The sequence below is a fragment of the Pelophylax lessonae genome (assembly GCF_965119305.1).
Source record: "Pelophylax lessonae genome assembly, chromosome: 1".
NCBI lineage: Eukaryota > Metazoa > Chordata > Amphibia > Anura > Ranidae > Pelophylax > Pelophylax lessonae.
Genome location: NC_138768.1, coordinates 410,951,998 through 410,975,109, shown reverse-complemented (window position 1 = coordinate 410,975,109; position 23,112 = coordinate 410,951,998). Strand labels below are relative to the sequence as shown.

Genomic DNA, 23,112 nt, shown 5'->3' with positions numbered 1-23,112 from the left:
CGTTTCCTGGAGGTTAGAGGAACCAAGGAAGCACCAGAAGAGGTGTCCATTCCAGGATCACGAGGAACATTACAATCCCCTCCGAGGATCAATTTACCTTCCGCAAACTCTACAAGCTTTGAGAGGGTTCACAGAGAAAAAGAGTCTTGGTGAACATTCGGTGCATACAGTATATATTAGCTAAGGTCACTTTATTGCCGCCAATATAGCCTTTAAGAAATAGCTACTGGCCACCAGTATCTGAGCATTTGTCTGAGAGAGACCAGGGGATACGACTAGAAATCAGTATGGAGACACCTTTAGATTTTGCTTCCTGATTAGAGGCATGATATGCACAAGAGAAGAACCTGTTCTAAAGAAAAGAAAGTCCACCTGCTCTAAAACGAGTTTCTTGTACAAACACTACATCTGTAGGAGCGTTTCAGATCATTAAGAAGCATCCTTTGCTTCTCGGGAACATTAAGTCCCTTTGCATTTAACGCAGTGACATACACCGCATCCATCACACCCTGGAGGAAGGGGGAGAGAAAGAAAAAAAGGGGGCGAGGGGGAAAGAAGGGAGGGAAAGTAGGAGAAAGTGGGAGAAAGAAAGGGGATGAAAAAGGAGGAAAGACTTGAAAAGGGTAGTCTAAAGAGCCAAATTAAGGCACTCACTGCTGAACACTCGGGGTTCACGTGAGTGCAGGCCTATGTGGGGAAGTGGTTGAAAATAACTGAAGATCAGGACTCCATCTTGTCATAAAAAAAACAGAGAGAAAACAAAAAATAGCAACTTGAAAAATATGAATAAAAATTACAAATAAACAGCAATCGCACATCAATCCCCTAGTAAACTCTGGGGGAGCTGAAATATGGAGACCCCAACAACATACCCTTCAGTTAGTCAAGGTGCAGAGTTGGAGCATATTAAGACCCATAGTACATCACAAGGCAGCCTCAACGCCTGGAGAAAATTAGGTAAAGCAGTGTTTCTCAACTCTGGTCCTCAGGGCACACTAACAAGCCAGATTTTAAGTATTACCTTGGGGAGATGCAGACTAGAATATTGCAATCTCTGAGCAGCAAATGATATCGCCTGTGATGTATTTCAGTTTTCTTGCAAACCTGGCCTATTAGTGTTCCCTGAGGACCGGAGTTGAGAAACACTGGGGTAGAGTAAGGCCCCAGGAAAGGCCACGCCTCCCTCAATGGAATCCATCTTTGTCTTAACAACCCAAGGCTGCTAGTGAGGGGTCCAGAAGCCCTGGTGTCTATAGCACCCCAAGTCTACTCCAGCTCCCCTGCAGTTAAACCACTGAGTGGTAAACCCATACAGCGTGTCAGTGTAATTGAACGGGAGTAGGAGAAAGGCGGAAGGGGCTGCAAGAGCCTCCAGTGTGGGTGACGCGCCATATAGACAAGGGCGTGCTGTCTAGATCTCCGGAGTGGGCGACCCCCCAAGAATGTATGATCCATGTCTTTCCCCTGCATGGCATACAACATTGATTAACAGTAACACGTGGTCTGGTAATGCTGTCAGGCTGTATAACCAAATAAAACAAAAGAAACACCAAAATAAAAAAAATGGAACAATATGCTTAAAATGATAAGGTATGAGCCACGGAGCTATTGGAGACAGTAGGCTATTAGCTGTCTATTCAAGAGGAGAGGTTCCAGTGGAGACAAATCCTGCACCCATGAGATCAGTCCTGGGTGGCATGGGGCCCAGGAATAAGTATTTGTTACACCAGGGGAAGTAAAACATTGAGGAACGAAGCCCTTATAAGCACTGCAAGTAGTCCACAGGTTACTTTTGGAGAATAATCTGGGTTACTACAAAATAGCCAATCAGAACAACGGGACTGTAAAAAATTAGGGAACAAAGCCCTTCTGTCAGCAAGCCAAAATTATGTGAAACGTGTATTGGCTAGGGGCCAGCATCCCCAAATTAGCTAAAAATACTTTGGTGAGTTTGAAACTTAAATGATAAGGATCCACAGCATCTCAAGAAAAAGTTCCTTTGAGAGCTTAAGATTCACGATCCCCAGGCTGAGAAGGATTGCTAGATGTACAGCGTCCCCTCTGTGTCCAGGGCCAGGGGAGGAGGGAGGGGATCGCCCTGTTGGTCTCAAAAGGGTTGCAGCCAGTTCAGTACCGTGAAAACTTCAATCTCTAGGAAAGCAAAGGTCTGGCAGGTTAACGCGGTGGAAAAGTACAAAAGATGCTGGGCCTTTCCATACTGTCAGAGAAATGGGGAATCCCCAGCGGTATGTGCATCCCAGCTGTCTAAGCCTGTCAAGGAGAGGGTGTAGCAGTGCCATATGCTTTAATGTATCCCTGGACAGGTCTGGGAGGATTTTAATAGAAGCCCCATCAAAGTCAATTTCACCTACCTCCCATACTTTGCGCAGGATGTGATCTTTATGAGAATACTGATGTAGGCGGCATATGACATCTTGGTGTCTATTAGTATAGAAAAAAAGCCAAAAGGCAAATTGTTGGGACTTTATATGAGAGACATGACAATGACAAGGCTAGTAAGGAAAAATATAAAATTTATTGTTTGTATACATATATATCATATAATCATAGTATGCAAGATAAACATAATGTATGGTATATAAACCAAACCGGAGTGGTACAATTGATGAGTGGTCCCCAAGCCAGCCTGAAAGAACCAGCATAGCAATAGACAATAAAAAGAGTAATTTGAGTATAATCATAACATCCATAACTGACGCGTTTCGTGGCCTAATATCGCCACTTCTTCAAGAGTAGGTGTATGATCCAATCTATAAACAAAACATAATACGTATAAAAGTATTTTGCATAGCATGATGGTCATAAAAAGCTGAGAGGGGAGAGGGAGGGAAACCCCCACAATCTCACAACTTACATGGTGGCTCCGACAATAGCTGGCAATGACGGCGGGACATGAACCCAAATGCCTCCCACGGGAGCTGAGGATGCAGAGGGTCAGCGGGAGAAGCAAGTTGGGGTCTATTAGTATCTGCCAAGCAGGGACCAAGGGCTTTGAGCTCGCTATCAAATTCCAGGTCCTAGGGAGGTATTAAGGTAGCCAGCCATTGGCATATTGTCAGGACCGTAGGTTGCAGTGACTCCTGCCCTGTAGCCTCCGGGAGGCCCCTGAGCCACAGATTGTTACGACAGCTCTGATCCTCAAGCTCCTCTAGGTGGAGCTGTAGGGATGTGACATGTGCAGCTTGAGATGTCTGGGTTTTCTTTAGCTGTAAGATGCAGTTCTCCAGAGAGGTTAAGGATGTCTCACCTGTTGAAATCCTGTCTGATAGTTGCTGTACTTCAGCACAGACTGCATGCAGGTCCCTATGTTGTGCCTCTTCCAGGCGGAGTACTAGTGCCTCCATCTCCATCTTTGTTGGTAGTGCTGTAAGAAGGGCTCTGAGGTCAGGGTCTACAAGCACAGAGGATGGGGTAACTGACGGTCCTGGAGAGCACGGTGGGCGAAAGACCCAGGCATCCGGGAAACCCGATAGGGATTCTAAAGCTGCTGACGAGGGAGGAGAAGCAAGATGTGCTGCCATTGGAGAGGCAGAACAGGTAGTGCCACGTGTCTCCACCGTACGGACCTGGGATGTAGAGGAACGGGAACCTGGGAAGTACTGCTGGATCTTGTGCCAGGGAGAGGCTCTGTAAAGACTTCTCGACTTCCTCCGTTTTGCAGTGCTCATACCAAGAATTAAAGCTACATAGAAAAGCTGATATATTGAGAAAATGGCTGGAGCTCTAGCAAAGAGAAATACATCTCTGCTTTATCTTATTAACCAACTTCAACTTTACCAACAATAAAGAATAGGACATATTCTCCCACAGGAACAGCACTGTGTTTTGGAAGTTTTGTTTTTGTTTTTGTTTTGTTTTTTCAATGGTGGAATTGCCATACATCTAAACAAAAACCTTAAAACTGGATAACATTTTTCCTTAACCACGTTCCTCCTGCACTATAGCCAAAAAGATGGCTACAGCGCAGGCTTCCAGTGCTGGATTTGGACTTCGGACTCGGTTGATCATAGAACAGGGTAAAGGGACAATCAAAGTGGCCCTTTACCATGTGATCACCTGTCAGCCAATGACAGCTAATGATGGAAGTAAACAGAAGCTGGTTATCCGCTTTTTTAATAGAAAGAAAGCCAGTAACCAGCTTCTATTACAGGGACAATGGTCCCAATCTGTGCCCGCCAGTGCTGTTAATCAGTGCCCACCAGTGCCACCTATCAGTGCCCACCAGTGCTGCCAATTAGTGCCCACCAGTGCCACCTATCAGTGCCCACCAATTCTGCCAATCAGTGCCCATCATTGCCTCATCATCAGTGTTGCCTATCAGTGCTGCCTACCAGTGCCTATCAGTGCCACCTATCAGTGGCCATCTGTACCACCTATCAGTGGCCATCAGTGCCACCTCTCATGGGCCCTTCAGTGCCCCCTATCAGTGCCCGTTGTTCTGATTGGCTATTTTGTAGTAACCCAGATTATTCTTCAAAAGTAACCTGTGGACTACTTGCAGTGCTTATAAGGGCTTCGTTCCTCAATGTTTTACTTCCCCTGGTGTAACAAATACTTATTCCTGGGCCCCATGCCATCCAGGACTGATCTCATGGGTGCAGGATTTGTCCTTTCATTCCTAACACATTACACCGTCCATATCAGTATAGATATCTAGCATGATATTTTTCCCCAAAGAGATCTCATGTATTTTCAAAATGTTCCTTCATTTTTTTGAGCAGTGTAGTTGTTCATTGTACCGTTTAACCTTTAAAGTTCTTATGCTTGAGATACATAATTTGGATGATGCATTGCATATTTTGTGCAATGGTACGGGAGTAAAAATATTTCTGTATTTACTTTGGAGGTCCTATAAGTTCATTGCAATTTATACTCTTACAGACCTGGAAACAAAAACGTTGCAAGGGCTAAAGGGTGAAAACAGTCTCAGCAACACTGGATCTTTTCTTGTGGACAACACTTCTGTTGACTTCCAAAGATTTCCTGATAAAGAAATCCTCAGGATTGCTGGTCCTCTTTCTGCAGATTTTTCTGTCAAGGTAAGCCAAACCTGGTTAATCTTATGGGCACAGTTCCAATTGTAAATACTTGTACAAGAGAGATTGTTCCATCTCATAGAACAAATAGCATTTGGTTTCTATTCAGTTTTCCCTATGATGCCTGCCTATGGTGGAAACTTGCTCCAGTGTACCTCATAGTCTTTAACACCTGTGCAGAAATTATGTAATAAAGTTTAGTTCTTGGCTTTCCTATACTTGACTAATGTTACATCTCTAACTATTTTAAGTGGGTGTTGTGATTTAATACCTTAACCAAATAAAATGAATCAGCAAAATTTACTTGCTGGAATGTTATTCTGAAACGTATGTTGATAATTCTTCAGTGTAAGAACTGTTCCACCAAAAATTTGGGTGGAGGGTATGAGTTAGAGGTTATAATGCATTTCCTCTTCATCCCTGTTCCAACTGCCTGTTCATATGTATGTTAGATTTCCCATAGCTGTCTATAATGAATGTTATGATACACAGATAGAACTGTTTTGTTTTTCTGGAGCCGGGTACACGTGAGATGCAAAAGAAGTCACCGTTGTAGAGAGAAAAAAATAGAAAGTTGCAAAGGCAGTTTATACCTAGCTGGATGTGCATGGTTGAAGAGGCAGTTCACTACCAGTGGAGAAATACCTTTAGCTTTCGTTGCTTCCACTTTCTTCTCTTGGTTTTAAGCTTGTACAGACATGGCACTTGCTCCTGTGGTTTCTTCTTTATAATGTGAATATTTCAGGTTAGTGACTCAATAAGTAGTAAAGCCAAAATCCTGCACCACGTTTCACAGTTGGCAGCCCCCATAGTTTTACCCTCAAATGTTTTTTTGCATGGCTGTCAGCAGTGGTATTATTATTAAAGGAAAAGCAAATTGTTCCTTTCTTTATAATAAGTAGGGCGAAAAAGACCCCCCTCTCTTTTAAGTCAAGTAAATATGAAATGTTACATATGAATATTTTATATGTTCATATGCAGCCAGTAGTTGGAGTTCCCAGACCCATCTCACGTATTTTTTGTGTTCTCCTTTACTCCTGCGGAGAAAAAAAAAAACATTTTCTTTACACAGCTCAATAGTGCATGCTAAAATGTAAGCATTTAAGGGAACAGGTTTGATCAATGATTCCTTTCCATTTCCTTAAAATCTTATAAAAACTTTTAGATTTGAACAATATAGTATATCTTGACACCACATCCCAGTAATAACATGCATTTTGCTGGACATATATAAAGAGGAGTTTTTAAGGTGTCCCACCACATGGTTATGTGTACATGTGAAGGTTGTAATACCTTAAAGATAGTTTTTTTTTTTAAATTACAAATAGAAATTGACCTAAAACTATTATGACTTTTTTTTTAAGATTTTCTGAAAGTAAAAGTTCTTGCATTCAGCAGTATGTTAGGTATTTTACGTTTTGAAATATTCGCCCAGCAGGAGTGTTGGCGGTTACAGTTATAGCCGTGCACAGCGTTTTCTGTAATGCATATCAATGGACAAAAAGATGCTTCAACTGTGGTTCCTTGGTACCACAGCAAAAAGAGTAGTTTACTCTGCACAGCCGTACATCTGTGTGCAAGATCCCTAAGGTCCCTTTCACATGGGTTTTCCGATCAGGTCTGCCTGTCAGTTTTTCAGGCAGACCTGATCGGATGCTTCATGTACCTGTATGGAGAAGCGGATGTCAGCGGTGTCATCTCTGCTGACACCCGCTGCTCTCCGATCCAATGTGGTCCGTGAAATCCAGACGGATGGAAACCCTATATTAGATCCGTCTGGAGGATCGGATGAAAAAAGACAGGCGGTCCGTTTTCATCTGATCTCCCATAGAGGAGAGCAGGAATCTGGCAGCTCCGTCTCTGCAAAGTAAGCGGAGACAGAGCTGTCATCCGCCTGCTCAGCGGATCGATCACCGCTGAGCAAGACGGAGTCCGCTGGGCAGAAAGCCCTTGTGAAAGGACCCTAACAAAAAAAAACAGCCAGCTGTCATACTTTGTCAATATAAACCTGAAACAGTTTGTCACTCTCTCTTTAAAAAAGGAATGGCTATTGCTTTTCAGTCATTCATTTTAGGATTTTAGAAATGGCTATGTGAGGGACACAAAAAGCAGTTTTTAAACTGGTGACAAAAAGATGGCTTCCTATTGTACCCTGGGAATCATACAATTGCAGCATTTTCAAAAGCTGTACCACTGACAATTTTTGGAAACATTTATATATTAAGACAGTCTATTTTGATGATCATATCCTGAAATTCCCCTGTTGAATATAAGGCTTACGGTTTTCCATGCCAAACAGTACAAAATAGTTATCAACAATACATGTCTTATGAGATAAAGGATCAGTGACTCAGCTCAACATCTTGCTTCTCAACCAGTAAGCACAATGCTCATTCATTTATGACTGTGCAGTACTGGCAGATAGAGTGGTATTGTTTCCTATTAGATATGTTACTTGGATTATATAAAATAATCTAAAACATATTGCTGAAAGAAATACATACATTGTACTTGAACTCCAAGAACAAAAAAATGCAGCATTTGGGAATCACAATAAAATGAAAGCTTTTTAAGATGGCCATAAAGACCTTACAAAGCCTTCAACCACGTAGCTGTAAGCATTGTACATAGTCCAACATTTTTCTTTTGTATCATGGGATCATCAGACACATGGCGTATAATGTATTACCAGTGGCTATATTGCAAAATTATTTGTAATTACAATTACATGGTGATATTCTAATGCATACTTGTGCTAATGCCATTACTATTTGAATTATCAAGTTGTTATTTAATAAAAGTTACTTATTTTAGCTTTTCATCTAACAGTTTTAGTGAAAATTCTACATATCGCAACCATCTTTTGGGACTTGTATAGCATGACTTTCATCCAAATTCCACAAGTTAGTCATTATGGTCAGTTTCCAGAGACCATTGCTGAAATTACTTTTTTGGCTGTATTAACGTTTTTTTGTGTAAAACATTTTTGAATTGAAGCCAGATACCTATTTTCCCCAGAATGGTGCATGTTGTTGAATTGTTAAGTCTCTACACAGCTGCTGCCTCATTAGTGTGGTTAGTAGAAACATATTTATTTTGATTTAGGGAGAAGGTAGAACATTGCAGGTTTGTTAGTAATACTTGACGGGGCTGCTGCTTTTCAGAGGTTCACTTCCTGTGAAATATGGTATGATCAACACGAACCACAAATTTCCCTGCCATCTCATGGAGTCAAAATTAAAAATAAAATACTGAGGTGCACACGTAAAGTATATCCAGCCTGCTCATTGCTGTACTGCACCAGTCTATCCCATTACCTTTAGTTGGTAATCAGGTAACATTAGGACAAGCCTACCTGTGATGTTGGAATTCTAGATGTATTCAAAAGCTTTGAAACAATCTAGAAAACCCTTACTTTTTCTATTTAGGCTGTTATTGCTTTGACTTACTCTCTGCCTGGACACAGCAGATATTTATTTTTAATTGATGATGGTGACATAGTATTGTGACAATTCAGCTCAGAAGTAGCACATTTCGTGAACTTGAAGCCAGGGGAGTATTCTTTCTTTGCCCCCTTTTAGTTAAAAGTAAAGGTTCATTTATAAGGATGAACCCACAAAGGGGTTCAGCTTCCACATATCATTCAAAAGAGAAAATACAGCCTCCCTGCTGTAAAATATCGCTCAGGTGATGGCCTGTTTAGAGCACTTCTCCTTGAGGCCAAAGCAGACACATTTGCCTTAAAGGGAGGAGCCTGGAACCCTAGTGAACTCTCCAACAAAAGTCCCTGAGCATACCTGCACATGTTGTCTGTAGTAACAAACATTGGGATGGGCCACTTTTCGACAAATGGGCCTTGGATTTTGGAGAAGGGTTTAGCATGAAACAATAGTCTGACTGCTGAAATGTCTGTCTTTATTGATCAACTGCTGTTTTGGTGATGAATTACTAGTAAAAAAGCTCTTTAGACCATAATATGCCAGTACTTAAAGTATAACTGAGGGCAAAACATTTTTTTTTTTATTAAGTTTTGATAGAACGGAGAGGGGTTAGAATACTTGTCAGGTTTTTAGTACAGTCTGTGCCCCCATTAGGGAGATTCATCCTCTCTATTTGTCCTGTTTACCATTATCTGCAGTGAAGGACATTCGTAAACCTTTGACTGTCACTTGAATAGGAATAGAGGGGAAATTTAATGGGGACTCTAGTTCCAGTTACCCTTGTGACACCAAGGTATTACCTCACTTTGTAGGGATGTCCTTTCACTTCCTGCTTTGTCAATGGGGAAGGAGGTGAAAGAAAAATTTCCCCAATGGGACACAAAGGGCAAAACAACCTGACATTCTATGACCCTCCCTTAATCCACCCAGAATGAAAAAAAAGCTTTGCCTTTACTTCTCCTTTAACTGGATGCTATTGCTGGATGTCGTTTACTGATTCAGAGTTTTAGTTTAGCTAATTTTGATAATAAGTACCTTCCACTGTAATTTGTTTTACAATTCCCCATCTTTTTAGCTATGTTTATGTGACTCTGACCTTTGCCATTGCATATTTTCATTTAAGTGTATTTTATTTAAGATACCTTGCTCCAAAAACTCATTGCATTTATTGGAATGTTGCATTACAGTAGTTCTTTAATGCAATGTACTATTAATCAATGTACTTTTTGGTACAATGTAATGCTTGTACTCAAGACAAATGTTTATACAATGGAATTACCACTGGTCTAATAAACAGATTAAAAATAAACTAAATGTCTTTATATAAGATAAAAAAAATGTTTATTTTATGATATGAATCATACACTCTTCTTTAACACTCCACATCTTTTGTGAACATGGCAGTTATTCAAAGTTATGGTTTGATTAACAAGTAGTATGAGATTAAGTGTGAAATTCTATTTAAAAACATTGTAATATTTTTTTGGTGTGCAAATGCCTTTGAAATGTTCTTGTTATGGGTAGCATGACCTGGAAAGAGCCTGTCCTGAGGGAGCTAGGAAAATAACCCCTTACAACTGGCACTGAAAGTCTCATGCTGTTAATTAGCCATGCACAACTAAGCTAGATTTTTATAGTTACTTTCACTCAAATTTATTTACTTAATATTTATACTGGTTGTTAAAGACCAGGAAAATATTGCTACGCATGCAAAGAATAAGGCTTATTCAGGAACTTATATTTTCCCTGTAGAAAAGAATTACCCTTTACTACAGACTCTACCAATGTAAACATCACCATGCAGAAAAGTTTCCCAAGGTTATTATTATTAATCCTACAGGTATTCATATGGCATCGACAACTTAGGCAGCACTTTAAATACTGTGTATTCACATTCATCCTTCCCCTCAAAGAGCTTACAATTTAAGGTCCCTATATATACAGTACATACACACATACATACACACACAAACATATTAGGGCCAAATTAGAGAGGGGACAAATAACTAAACAGCATGGAGTGGGAAAGGAAACCAGACTATCCAGAGGAAACCCACAAAAGCACAGGGAGAATATGCAAACTCCATGCAGATAGTGTATTGAGTGGGATTCCATCTCTGCAAGGCAGAAGTGCCAACTACTAAGCCTACTAAATAAGGACTTGTACATCTGATCTTTGTCTATCTGTAGCCAGCCCTAAAATATTGCCTGGGTTGTATTTCAGTATGGCAAAATATACCCATTAGATGTTTAAAGTGAAGTTACAGATCAGTTTTGTAAACTTTTTTAATGTTGTAATGACATCTGGGACAGCTGCCATCTAGCAGGTTAGAAGATCTTTGAAACCTAGTAAACAGATTAAAGTTTTGCATGATGGGAATTTAATGGACCTAAGGTTTTATCTTGATGTTATTAGTCACTAAAATCTTAATATACAGGCCTCTTGCTCTATCACTGTGAATGTGATACAACAAGGTATTCCCTCACTTTGGAGGCATATCCCCTCACTTCCTGCTTTGGCTATGGGGTTCAGGTGAAGGGAAATTTTCCCAAAAGGGCAGTGCTGCCTATATTCATACATGCATGCATACATACACACACAAACATACTAGGGCCAAATTAGACAGGAGACAAATAACCAACCAGCATGTCAGTGAAGTGTGGAAGGAAACTGGACTATCTGGAGGAAACTCATGCACAGGGAGAATATGCAAACTCCCTGCAGATAGTGTCTTGAGTGGGATTCCATGACTGCAAGGTAGAAGTGACAACTACTAAGCCACTGTTCAATAATGTTTAGTAAGGACTCATAAATCTGATCTTTGTGTATCTGTGACCAGCCCTAAAACATTGCCCGAGTTGTAATTCAGTATGGCAAAATATACCCATTAGATGTTAAAAGTGCAGTTACAGATCAGTTTTGTAAACCTTTTTCACATTGTAATGACATCTGGGACAGCTGCCATCTAGCAGGTTAGAAGATCTTTAAAACAGTAAACAGATTAAGGTTTTGTATGATGGGAATTTAATGGATCTAATGTTTTTATCTTGATGCTATTTAGTCATTAATATCCTAATACACAGGCCCCCTTGCTCTATCACTGTGAACGTGAGAAGCAAGTCTTAAATTAGCTCAAAAGTGTGTTACATGCTTTGCCATTTAATAAGTGTGACAGATGACCTCCTAATGAATAGGCGATAAGCTATCATAAGTGTGTAATTTGGTTGGTCATTAAGATACTGTTGCTTTCCATGGGTTTTTTTTCTTCATTTTTCTTGTAATAAGAGGTCAGTGTTACATTTTCCAGATGTTATTCATACACATTCCATAGATGCTTGTGAATTTAAGAATATATGTGTGCTTGCCCCTGATTTCTTGAGAGCCTGCCAATCATTTATGAGTTAGACTTGAGCCCTAGGGAGCATACTCCATAAAAGTTTGGACCACTAGATCTAGAATATTTGGGCTGTGCTGCCCATTATATTGATACAGAAAGTCAATGCATATGTTTTTGGCTGGACTTATTTTAGATGTCAAACTGAGCCTGTGTAAGTACAGAGTTTCAGAAAGTAACAGTCCTGCTATTCCACAGGACCTGGAGACAAAAAATGTCTTAGTCAATACTATCTAGAAGCAGGAAATGGCTTACTATGCTAGAAAAGGCAAAGTGGAAACCTTGCTCCTTTTTCTTGGAAAGGGAAGACGTAGTTGTTAATAAGGTTACATAGCCTACTCTCATACTTAGAAGTGGAAATACAAACACAATAAAACGTTGTGTGGATAAAAATAGCGTTTAAAATGGAAATGTTGAAAAAGAATAGCAGCTATACATTGAATAAACTGCATGAATCGTGGTATTATGTAAAATCACTATAGTAAGCAGCAAATTAATTAAGGTGTGTTACTGTAAATTTTAGAATAGGTACTTTTACAATAGTCATTATAAAAATTTTAAATGGCAAATTTGTAATTATTAAAATGTAGCCCACTATATTACCATTTCCACTGATTTTATGTCAGTGTATAGATTCTTCAAAAATGTTCTAATGCCACCTGCTTTTATCTATTTTTACATAATTTGATTGCAGCTTAATGGGTTTTTGTCTATTGCAAATAAGATTGACTGCTGTTTCATGTTTTGAATTTTGACTTGTGACAGTGTTCACCGTCACTGGAATTTAAGGACAGATGGGTGATGGTTTGGATTGCTTCATATTTGTCAGCAATGTCTCCATGTAGAAATATTGAGATTTGTTCCCATTTGCCATGAGGTCTGTGATTTCTGAGTCCTGTGTGTGTTACATATCTTTCAGTGTCAGAGAGGCTTTCCTTTTGTTTGTGTATTGGGAGGGAATGTGGATTGCCCTGTCTCATGCTGAGTGCTGATGACCTCCCATTGTTCTGTGTCTGGCTATTGTGTACATTGATTGTCCCCTGGGGGCTTCTGTCTCATTACACATAACAGTCCTTCTACTCAAGCTATCGGACCAATCCCTGCTGACTCATTTTCAAGTCCTCATTTGCATGGCTAAGGAGGACCTGAAGGAGAACGGCATGTACTTTGCAATTGACCAATGGGAAAGCGTTTGTTGGGGGCAGGATGTTCCAAATTCTGTATAAAAGTATGCTGTGCACTTCCAATAAATTGTCTTCCTGTTTGAACTTACATACAGCCTGCCTGGTGTTTGTTCTAATGGATTCCGAATGGCACATAGCTGTGGTTCGGATCCCAGAGCCTTGGTTGACCGAACCATCAGACGTTGCGATCTGCAAGCTGACTCACTAGAAACAGAGGAGTGTCGGGAGAGCGGAAGCGAGCGAGCAAGGGTCTCGTCACATGGCTATAATGCTATTTTTGGTACAACTCTGGCAAGCCTTATCCTTTTTTCAAGTTTTCCAATAAGTTGGGGATAGCCTGTGAGCTTCTTTTTTGTGTCCATAGGAACAAAGATGGAGGATATGACCTGAAAGTGCATAAAACTAAGTTTGCAAAACTCAGCCTTCCACCACAATTCATAGCAGTTGAGCTTGAGTTCATCTTTAGAGACCATGTAGTGGTCATTATGAGTGTGTGGGGGGGGGGGGAGCATGGGCAATGTGTTTTCCAAAATCCACCCTGCCCTCCACCTCGGTCAATGCCTGTATTACCAGCCTATTACAGTTTGACCCACCACTATCTCTCATTCACTGGAATATTACATTTATAGTCCATGCAGTTAGTAAATAAGCGCAACATGGTCACTATGTTTTCTTAAACCATTGCCCCAGACCAGTGTCTGTAAACAGACAGCTTAGAGGGAATCAATTCTTGAACAGAAATTGAAGCCAGTAAAATGTAAAGAAGTGACATAAGGATAACATTCTCAGAAAAAATCCTAGTTTAGTTGCATTGAATGTTATTTTCTACATCTGGAGTGTCCAACAGGCAGTCTATGTGATTATTTTGTGGCCTGTGAGGCAAGGCCATGCAGCCATCTTCCTGTACTGTACATGACCAGGCTGTTAAAATGGCAGCTTAGATCTGCAGATTACACAGGAAGAAGGTGACTGGTGTAATTAGTGGAGCTCTGTTGTTAGTGACAGCCTTCCACTCGGGATATAGAGCAGACAATGTAATCTATAGGACTGAGCTGTTGGATTGACATAGCAGTCCTGCCTAAAAGAAATGCCTATATCTTTCATTCATAAATTACTATTAAGTGGGGTAAAAAGTTGTTTGCTGTTTAACACAATTTTGGTCCTTTAGAAACCCCTAGTTAGTTCTATTCAGCTTTAGTTTAGTTATCTTTTTTTATCTCCTTCACCCCTTCCTTTCCTTAGAAATTTTTCTTTGCTGATTTTATTATCGTTTTATGTAAACTGTTTAAATTTGCTTTCACTTTTTGTAGTGCCAAATTGAAAACAATGCTTTGTGCCAGAAACATAATTTTAGGTCTTTAAAAAAAAGAAATAAATTGCTAAATACATTTTATAGTCTTATTAGTTTGTTAACCCTAAACTTTGTAGTTAAAATTTTACTTTACCCTAATTAGTTTATTTATTTTTTATTAACTTCTAGTTCCCTTCCCTAAGCTTTTTCTTTCATTTGTATGTAAGCTTTTAAAAATCGAATTTGTACTTATTTGGGGGGAGGAAGCACACTTTTGGCAAACTTGCCTGCTGTGAAGAGTCATACAGCCTGGATATCAGGGATATATAGAGGGGTTGTTTTGAATGTGACTTTTGGGTCCTTTTTAAAGGAGTTGTAAAGGCAGAAGGTTTTTTTTATCTTAATGCATTCTATGTATTAACATAAAAAGCCTTCTGTGTGTAGCAGTCGCCCCAGCACCCCCTCAAACTTACCTGAGCCCCATCCCCCATCCCTATCCAGCGATGTCTACGAGTCCCTCGGCTGTCCAGGACAATGGGGGTGTCCATCCTGACAGATCTGTCAGCTGCAGCCAGCAGGGGAGGGTGGAAGGAGAGTCAGCTAGCAGCAGGGGTGCCTGAGCATCGAGGAAGTAGGGGACACTGAAGGGGGGTCAGAAATCAGGGGGGTAAACATGTGTTTACCAGCCCCCCTCCCTCTCTCAATCCTCACAGATCTGTCAGCGGCTGCTCTATGCTGACTGATCTGAGATGTAGCTGGTGGGGGGAGAGTGGAAGGAGAGCTGTTGAGAGCAGTAGAGGCACCCCAACATTGAGGAAGTGGGGACACTGAAGGGTGGGTCAGAAAGCATGTATTTACCAGCCCCCCTCAATCCTCACAGATCTGTCAGTGGATGCTCCATGCTGACAGATCTGTGAGATGCAGCCATGGCATAGGTGGAAGTAGAGCCATGGAGAGCAGCAGAAGCTCCCGGACATCAAGGAAGTGGGGGTCACCGAAGGGAGGGTGGGGTCAGAAAGCCAGAGGTATCTTATTTTTTTTTTAAACCAATCCCTCGGTGGCTGCCCTGAAGCACGAAAAGCCAGTAGGAGGGCAGAGGAGGGAAGCTGACCGCTACAGGGCAGCCGTAAGTGGATTGGGCTTGTGAGGAGAGGGGGATCAGTACTGAGGGGGGGAATCAAAGTAGGGGGGTGAAGCTGCAGGGAAAGGAAGAGTTAGAGGGGGTGTGAAGGGCAATTTAGACCAAAGCAGATGTAAGTGGAGCTGTGGGTGACAGAGCACAATGAAGCAGCAGCAATGGGGGGGGGGGGCTGACATTTTAGGTAAATATCTCTGATCAGTGGCTTGTCAGCCACTGATCAGAGCTGTCAGTTTGCTTGGCAGATCACTGATCAGAGTGGTCAGTTTGTTTAGCAGTGTCTGCTGAAAATTTCTGCCATAAGTTCATGGCCATTGAAGTGACCAGGAGCTTATAGCAGGAGGAGAAATCAGGTCCGTTCTGCTGGGGGCAGTGCTGTAGGTCCGTACGGACCTGGCAGTGAAAGGGTTAAAGCGGTATTAACCCTCAAACCAAAAATGTAATATACTGTATTGTAGGTTACCAGTCATTAGATGTGGTGCCTGCATCATTTTTATTTTTTAGGCTTTTTCCCTCTGTTTTCACCTGGTGATCTGGCCAGTAACACATCTCCTGTATTAGAGTGTCCCTACTGTGGAATGAATGAGAACAGTGGCACATCTGGAGAGCAGCCTGTCAGCCTGGGGGAATGTTAGATGTACTAGCAGATTTAAATACATCAAAAAATTGAAGCCAAATTCCAGGTAAGTTAGGGCAAACAGTTTTTTCCTCCTGAAAAAAAAAAAAATAATAATAAATAATAAATCTTTGTTTTTGGGTTTAATACCTCTTTAACCACTTTACCACCGGAGGATTTTGCTGTCTTACGTCTGGGCCACTTTTTGCGATTTGGCACTGTGCGACTTTAACTGACAATTGCGCGGTCGTGCAACGCGGTACCCATTTACGTCCTTTTTTTCCCACAAACAGAGCTTTCTTTTGGTGGTATTTGATCACCTGTGCGATTTTTACTTTTTGCGCTATAAACAAAAAAAGAGCGTAAATTTTGAAAAAATAACAATATTTTTCACATTTTTTTATATGAAATTCCCCCCCAAAAAAATGTAAAAATCACATTTTTGGCCAATTTGTTTTCTGCTACCTATGTTTGGTAAAAAAAATCACAATAAGCGTATTTTGATTGGTTTGCGCAAAAGTTATTGCGTTTACTAACTAAGGGAAAGATTTCTGTCATTTTTGGTGTTTTTTTTTTTAACGAGTAATGGCGGCGTTTTCCTTTTTTTTTTTTTGTGGGACTGCGTCATTGCGGCAGACAGATCGGACCCTTGACTGACATTTTTGACACTTTTGGGGGTACCAGTGACATTACTACAGTAATCAGTGCTATATATATGCACTGTTACTGTAAAAATGACACTGGCAGGGAAGGGGTTAATTTTATTGGAGAGGGAGGGGTTAATGTATGCCTGGTGCTTACTGACATGTGTGGGGGGAGGTGACTGAGTGACACAGGCACAGATCGCAGGTTCAGCTATGCTGTCCAAACGCGATTCCCAGACGATCGGGGAAGAGCGGCGGTGATCACTGTGACTGAATACAGCGGGAGCGAGCACCGCCGAGAAAGGGGTTAGGTTTTTAGTGATACTAAATCAATAAACAGATTATATCTCCTGGAAGTTTCACCGCATCATTATAATGTGGGCTCTCTCCCATTGCTGTATGTTTTATTTATTTTTCATTGTGGAAAATGCAGAATGTTGATTGAGACTTATCTGGTTGCTCTGCAAAATAGACAGAAAGGGGAGGGGGTCATTCACATAATGCAGTTATCATTTTTCAATAATATGGTCTTTAACAGTTTTTTTTACAGTGTGCACTGATTTACATGTTGAACATAAACAGCTTAAACTCTTGGATTGTGAACTTTTTTTTGTGATTGTGTGTGTTCTAATAATGAGAGGCACTATGGTAAAGATAACGTACATTTATTAACAATTAGTTATTTTATTTTCCAGGTGCGTTACACTGGTGCTGCAGATAGTGTTGTACAGTTTATTTTCTATCAGCCCATAATACATCGCTGGAGAGAAACAGATTTTTTTCCTTGTTCGGCTTCCTGTGGAGGAGGTAAAAGAGACTTTGAAAACATATACTCAGTTATCTCTTTATTAGACACTATTGCCTAGTATTTTAGCACCCATGGAAAGTTTTACATGCTTAGCAATAATACTCAGATACACAATAGTATGCACACTATGATGAGTTTGTATTAAGAAGCCTAATGTGTACCGTGGAGACATTCCCCAAAGCACTACCCCTCTACTTGCCAGAACCTGGACCCATGGATTTATGCTTTATGTACCAAAGTTATGTCCTAATATTTGCAAGTCACCCATTCATCAGACAATAAAACCTATTTCAAAATGTCCTACACTTAGCTTACATGAGAACAGAATTCTGCTGTTTTAGCCATCCCTCTTCAAGGTTTGTTATGTTTGACAGATGGCCTTCTGTACATCACTGTTGTATAGGTCAGCTATTTGGACAGTTTACTTCCTGATAGCTGAAAGTCTGACCATTCTCCTCAGACCTTTCTCATTAATTAAAGTGTAAGTAAAGGCACATTTTTGATAGAGTATGGTGTGGGGGGGGGGGGGGGAGTTACAACCCCTGTCAGTTTTTTTGCCATCTGTGTCCCATTGGGGAGATTTCCCTTCACTTCCTGTCCCATAGCCAAAACAGGAAGCGAGAGGAAATCCTTCCAAAGTGAGGGAATCCCAGTGGGTCACCAGGGTCACCAGAGGTAGCGTCACCATTGAAAGATTTCCCCTCTATTAATGCTCTGAGATCAACCCAAAATTTGAGCTTTTCTTTTACTTTTGCTTTCGATGATAAAGGTAAACAGGACAAATAGAGAGAGTAAATCCCCCTAACGGGGGCACAGACAATAAAGCAATCTGACAGGTGTTCTAATCCCTCTCCACTCTATCCAAAACTTAAAAAAAAAAAGAAAGAAGAAAACGAAAAGTTTTGCCTTTTAATTATATTAGTAGCTCACTGGGTGTTTTTTTTTAGCCTTTTGGGATTGTAGCATATAAAAATCCCCTAAAATATGCAGTTTCTTAAATGCTGCAAACTTTATGACTGGCACCAACAATAATTCATTCATAATAGCTTATGCATATTCCAATTTTTATTTTTTGGATAAACAACATCTGAACCACTAGACATTCTCTACATATTTTAGTTACTGAGTTGCAGCCACATTACTTGTATACTTTAATGATCAGATATACCTAATAAAGTACCCATTGAGTACATGTGGTTTAGCTACTTTACTCTTGATACCAATGTTCATTTGAATTCTGCCATTAGTAAACACTTTGAACTTGCAGCACTGCGAACCTTGGAGACCACCAATGCTTTTATATGAGTTTCATAATGATACCACTAATGATTATTTGCGAATGTGCTATTTTTGTAGTACTGCAAATGTGTACTTTTTTTATGCACTAGCGTAATTTTATTATCTTGCATGTTAAGCATATTATGTATTAAGATATGTTGCATATTCACATGTGCTTTGTAAATGTAATGTTGAATAAGTGAATTCTTGACACTTTATAAAACAATTCTAAAAAAAATGTCAGGTTTGGTAAGCTGGTTTTACTCTTTAATAAGGGTTTCAGTGCTTACCATAGATCCTTTTCCCAATGAATGTGTGGTTTCCCTTCCAGTGCTCAAATTTCCTCCCACAAGCCAAAAATGCATGGGTTGGCTGGCTTGTACTCAAAACTGACCTTACTTTGTGTTTCTGTGTATCTTTAAAGCTGTAGAGGGGACACTTGATTGTTCGCTCTTTAGTGACAGAGACTGAAGTAGACGGTTAATATTTACCCTACAGAATTGGCCAGCAATATATAAATCAGTGTAACAAATAAATCATGGAGCAGAATTGTAGAATTATGGAAATCAGATATATAGAAGAAAATTAGAGCACTTTAATGAACACCTGAGTGGACTCTCTTATTTAAACTAAATGCTGACTGACTTGGAAATTAGATGTACTGTAATTAAGCTGCTGGTAATAAAGTGAGAAATTGAGTACGAATAGGCAAGGATCTTCTGCCAGTCTAGATTTTATTTACTAGCATAATGCCAAAGACAGCAACCTATAGTACTAACTAATCTATTTTTAAAAGTTGCCGTAGAAGAATTATTGAAATTTGAAACTCGATGGCTATCATTTACTTGTGTTTGCCCTTTGCCCCATGTAGTTAGGTAAAAACATTTAATGGATTCTAATGTGACCATTTTAAAGGACACATGTACTGAGACAGACTACCATTGCTAATCTCACCTTTTAAAAATGCTTATCTAGTGGTCTCGGTAGTTTAACTGATTTTGAGCAAGTATGCAGATCGGGAGTGACTAAAATTCAACAATTAAAGGAGTAGGGGAGAATTAAAATTTGCACAGCTTATGGTCACAAAAAATGTTTTACTATGAGACTTTAAGGTACCAAAATAACAAATGATGAACATATAAGAAAGGTAAAAAGGCTTTTATTCATTATAGCTCTTTTCCCCCTAAGGACCCAAAGTGCTTTATGTGCTGTTGAAGAAGACGGTAAAGAAGCCATCTTTGGCGTGCTCAGTATATTATGATTCTAGAGCCAACTTTAGACAGGAGCTAATTACCCACCCCAGCTCCGGAAGGTTTTACATGGCCGTTTTTTGTGATTCAGCACTGTGTTACTTTAACAATTGCGCAGTCGTGCTACACTGTACCCAAATATAATTGAGGTAATTTTTTCTCCACAAATAGAGCTTTCTTTTGGTGGTATTTGATCACCTCTGCTGTTTTAGATTTTGCGCTATAAACAAAAAAAGAGCGACAATTCTGAAAAAAACACAATCATTTTTACTTTCTGCTATAAAACATTCCCAATAAAAAATTTTAAAAATCTAGTTTTTTTATCAGTTTAGGCCAATTTGTATTCTGCTACATATTTTTGGTGGAAAAATCTCAAAAAGTGTATAGTAATTGGTTTGTGCAAAAAGTTATAGCAATTACAAACTATGGGATAGATTTTTGGACTTTTTATTTATTTATTTTTTAATTAGTAATGGCAGCGATCAGCGATTTTTAGCGGGACTGTGACATTGCGGTAGACAAATCTGACACCAAGTGTCACTTTTAGGGGACTAGTGACACCAATTCTGTGATCGGTGCTAAATAATATGCACTGTTACTGTATAAATTACACTGGCAGGGAAGGGGTTAATACTGCGGGTGATCAATGGGTTAAGTGTAAGCCTAATTATGCTTACTAACTGTGGGGGGGGAGGAGGTCTCTGTGTCAGACACACATAGGTCGGTGTTTCATCTTAACTGAGACACACAATCTCATTGTGCCTGTGTGACAGAAGAGCCTTGTTTACATAGGCAGATGGCTCTCCTGTCAGTTTCCCTGAACTTTGCTGGAGGCCGGTGGCGATCAAGCCCGCTCCTCCCGCGGTCTGGCTCCCGCTGTGTCTACTCACAGCGGGAGCGCGGCTCTGGCGGCGCGCACGCGCCACCAAGACCGCGTGCACATAATCACGTAGATCTACGTGATTATGCACAGCCGAGCCACCCTGCCACAGTAAATCTGTGTGGGGTGGTTGGCAAGTGGGTAAACTAAATGCTGACTGACTTGGAAATTAGATGTAATTAAGCTGCTGGTAATGATGTGAGAAATTGACTACTTACACGAGTAGGCAAGGTTCACCTGCCAGTCTAGATTTTATTTACTAGCATAATGCCAAAGACCCATAGAAACGAATCTATTTTTAAAAGTTGCCTTAGAAGAATTATTGAAATTTGAAACTCGATGGCTATCATTTACTTGCGTTTGCCCTTTGCCCCATGTAATTAGGTAAAAACATTTAATGGATTCTAATGTGACCATTTAAAAGGATACATGTACTGAGACAAACTACCATTGCTAATCTCACCTTTTAAAAATGCTTATCTAGTGGTCTCGGTAGTTTAACTGACCCTGAGCAAGTATGCAGATCGGGAGTGACTAAAATACAGCATTATTTTTAGGCAAACTAGAGTAGGGGAGAATTAAAATTTGTCACAGCTTATGATCACAAAAACAATGTTTTACCATGAGACTTTAAGGTACCATAATAACAAATGATGAACATATAGGAAAGGTAAAAAGGCTTTTTATTACTAATCATTATACCTCTTTTCTCCCTAAGGGTCCAAAGTGCTTTATGTGCTGTTGAAGAAGATGGTAAAGCAGCCATCTTGGGTGTGCTCAGTAGACTATGATTCTAGAGCAAATTTTAGACAGGAGCTAATTACCACTTCAGCTCTGGAAGGTTTTACCCCCTTAATTTCCAGGTCATTTTTTGCGAATTCAGCACTGCTTTACTTTAACTAACAATTGTTAGTACGACGCTGTACCAAATACAATTGATGTCCTTTTTTCCCCACAAATAGAGCTTTCTTTTGGTGGTATTTGATCTCCTCTGCGATTTTTAGATTTTTCGCTTTAAACAAAATAGAGCGACAATTTTGAAAAAAACACAATATTTTTTACTTTCTGCTATAAAAAATGTAAAACATAAATTTTTTTAATCAGTTTAGGCCAAATTTTCGGTAGAAAAAAATGCCAAAAAGCGTATATCAATTGGTTAGCGCAAAAGTTATAGCATTTATAAACCATGGGATAGATTTTTTGACTTAGCGGGACTGCGACATTGCGTCGGCCAAATCTGGCACTAAGTTACACTTTTTGGGGACCAGTGACACCAATACAGTGGTCAGTGCTAAATAATATGCACTGTTACTGTATAAATAACACTGACAGGGAAGGGGTTAATACTGAGGGTGATCAAGAGGTTAAGTGTGAGCCTAAGTGTGCTTACTAACTCTGGGGGGCTTTGTGAAAGGCACACAGAGACCGGTATTTCAGCTTAGCTGAGACACACAATCTCACTGTGCCTGTCTGACAGGAGAGCCACCTGCTTTGTTTACATAGGAAGGCGGCTCTCCTGTCAGTTTCCCCGAAGATCGTGGGAGGCAGGTGGTGATCAAGCCCGCTCCTCCTGGGGTTAGGCTCCTGCTGAGTCTAATCACATGGATGTACGTGATTATGCGCAGCCGAGCCGCCCTGCCGCAGTAAATCTGCGTGGGGCAGTCGGCAAGTGGTTAAAGTAGAAGTAAACGCTCCTATAGTTTTCAGCCAAGGAAGCGGACATCTTGGCCTTTGTTTAAACTACAGCTGCCATGATGCTTCACATGTGATCAGTTATGACACCAGCCATTTGATCGTTTGACAGTCTGGCTGAGAGCACAGCCAATGGGAGTGCTAGATTCCCGACACGTCCGGGAAATGTAACTGTTTTTTGAAAAGGTTAAATAGATCGGTTTACTTCCGCTTTAACCTACCTGGAATGTGGGAAGAAACACACTCAAGCACATGCATAGTCCAAACAGAGCTAGGGAACTTAAAGCGGAGTTCCACCCAAAAGTGGAACTTCCACTTTAGGTATTCTAACCCCCTGACATGCCACATTTGGCATGTCATTTTTTTGGGGGGGGGAGCGGGTACCTAGTTTTGACAGGTACCCGCTCCCACTTCCGCTCGAAGCGCCGCGGCGCCCTGA

The 23,112-nt window shown here is 40.4% G+C and overlaps 1 protein-coding gene across 2 annotated transcripts in view; it reads left to right on the top strand.

Annotated features, from left to right (window-relative positions):
- ADAMTSL1 (ADAMTS like 1) overlaps positions 1-23,112 on the top strand; it is a gene marked incomplete at its 3' end in the record, with an annotated part of 475,788 nt that overhangs the window by 235,784 nt on the left and 216,892 nt on the right. For both annotated transcript variants that reach the window (XM_082260455.1, XM_082260456.1), the window contains exons 7-8: positions 4,903-5,060; positions 17,461-17,572. In XM_082260455.1, coding sequence (XP_082116581.1) covers positions 4,903-5,060; positions 17,461-17,572 — 270 coding nt within the window. The remainder of the gene's footprint in view (positions 1-4,902; positions 5,061-17,460; positions 17,573-23,112) is intronic.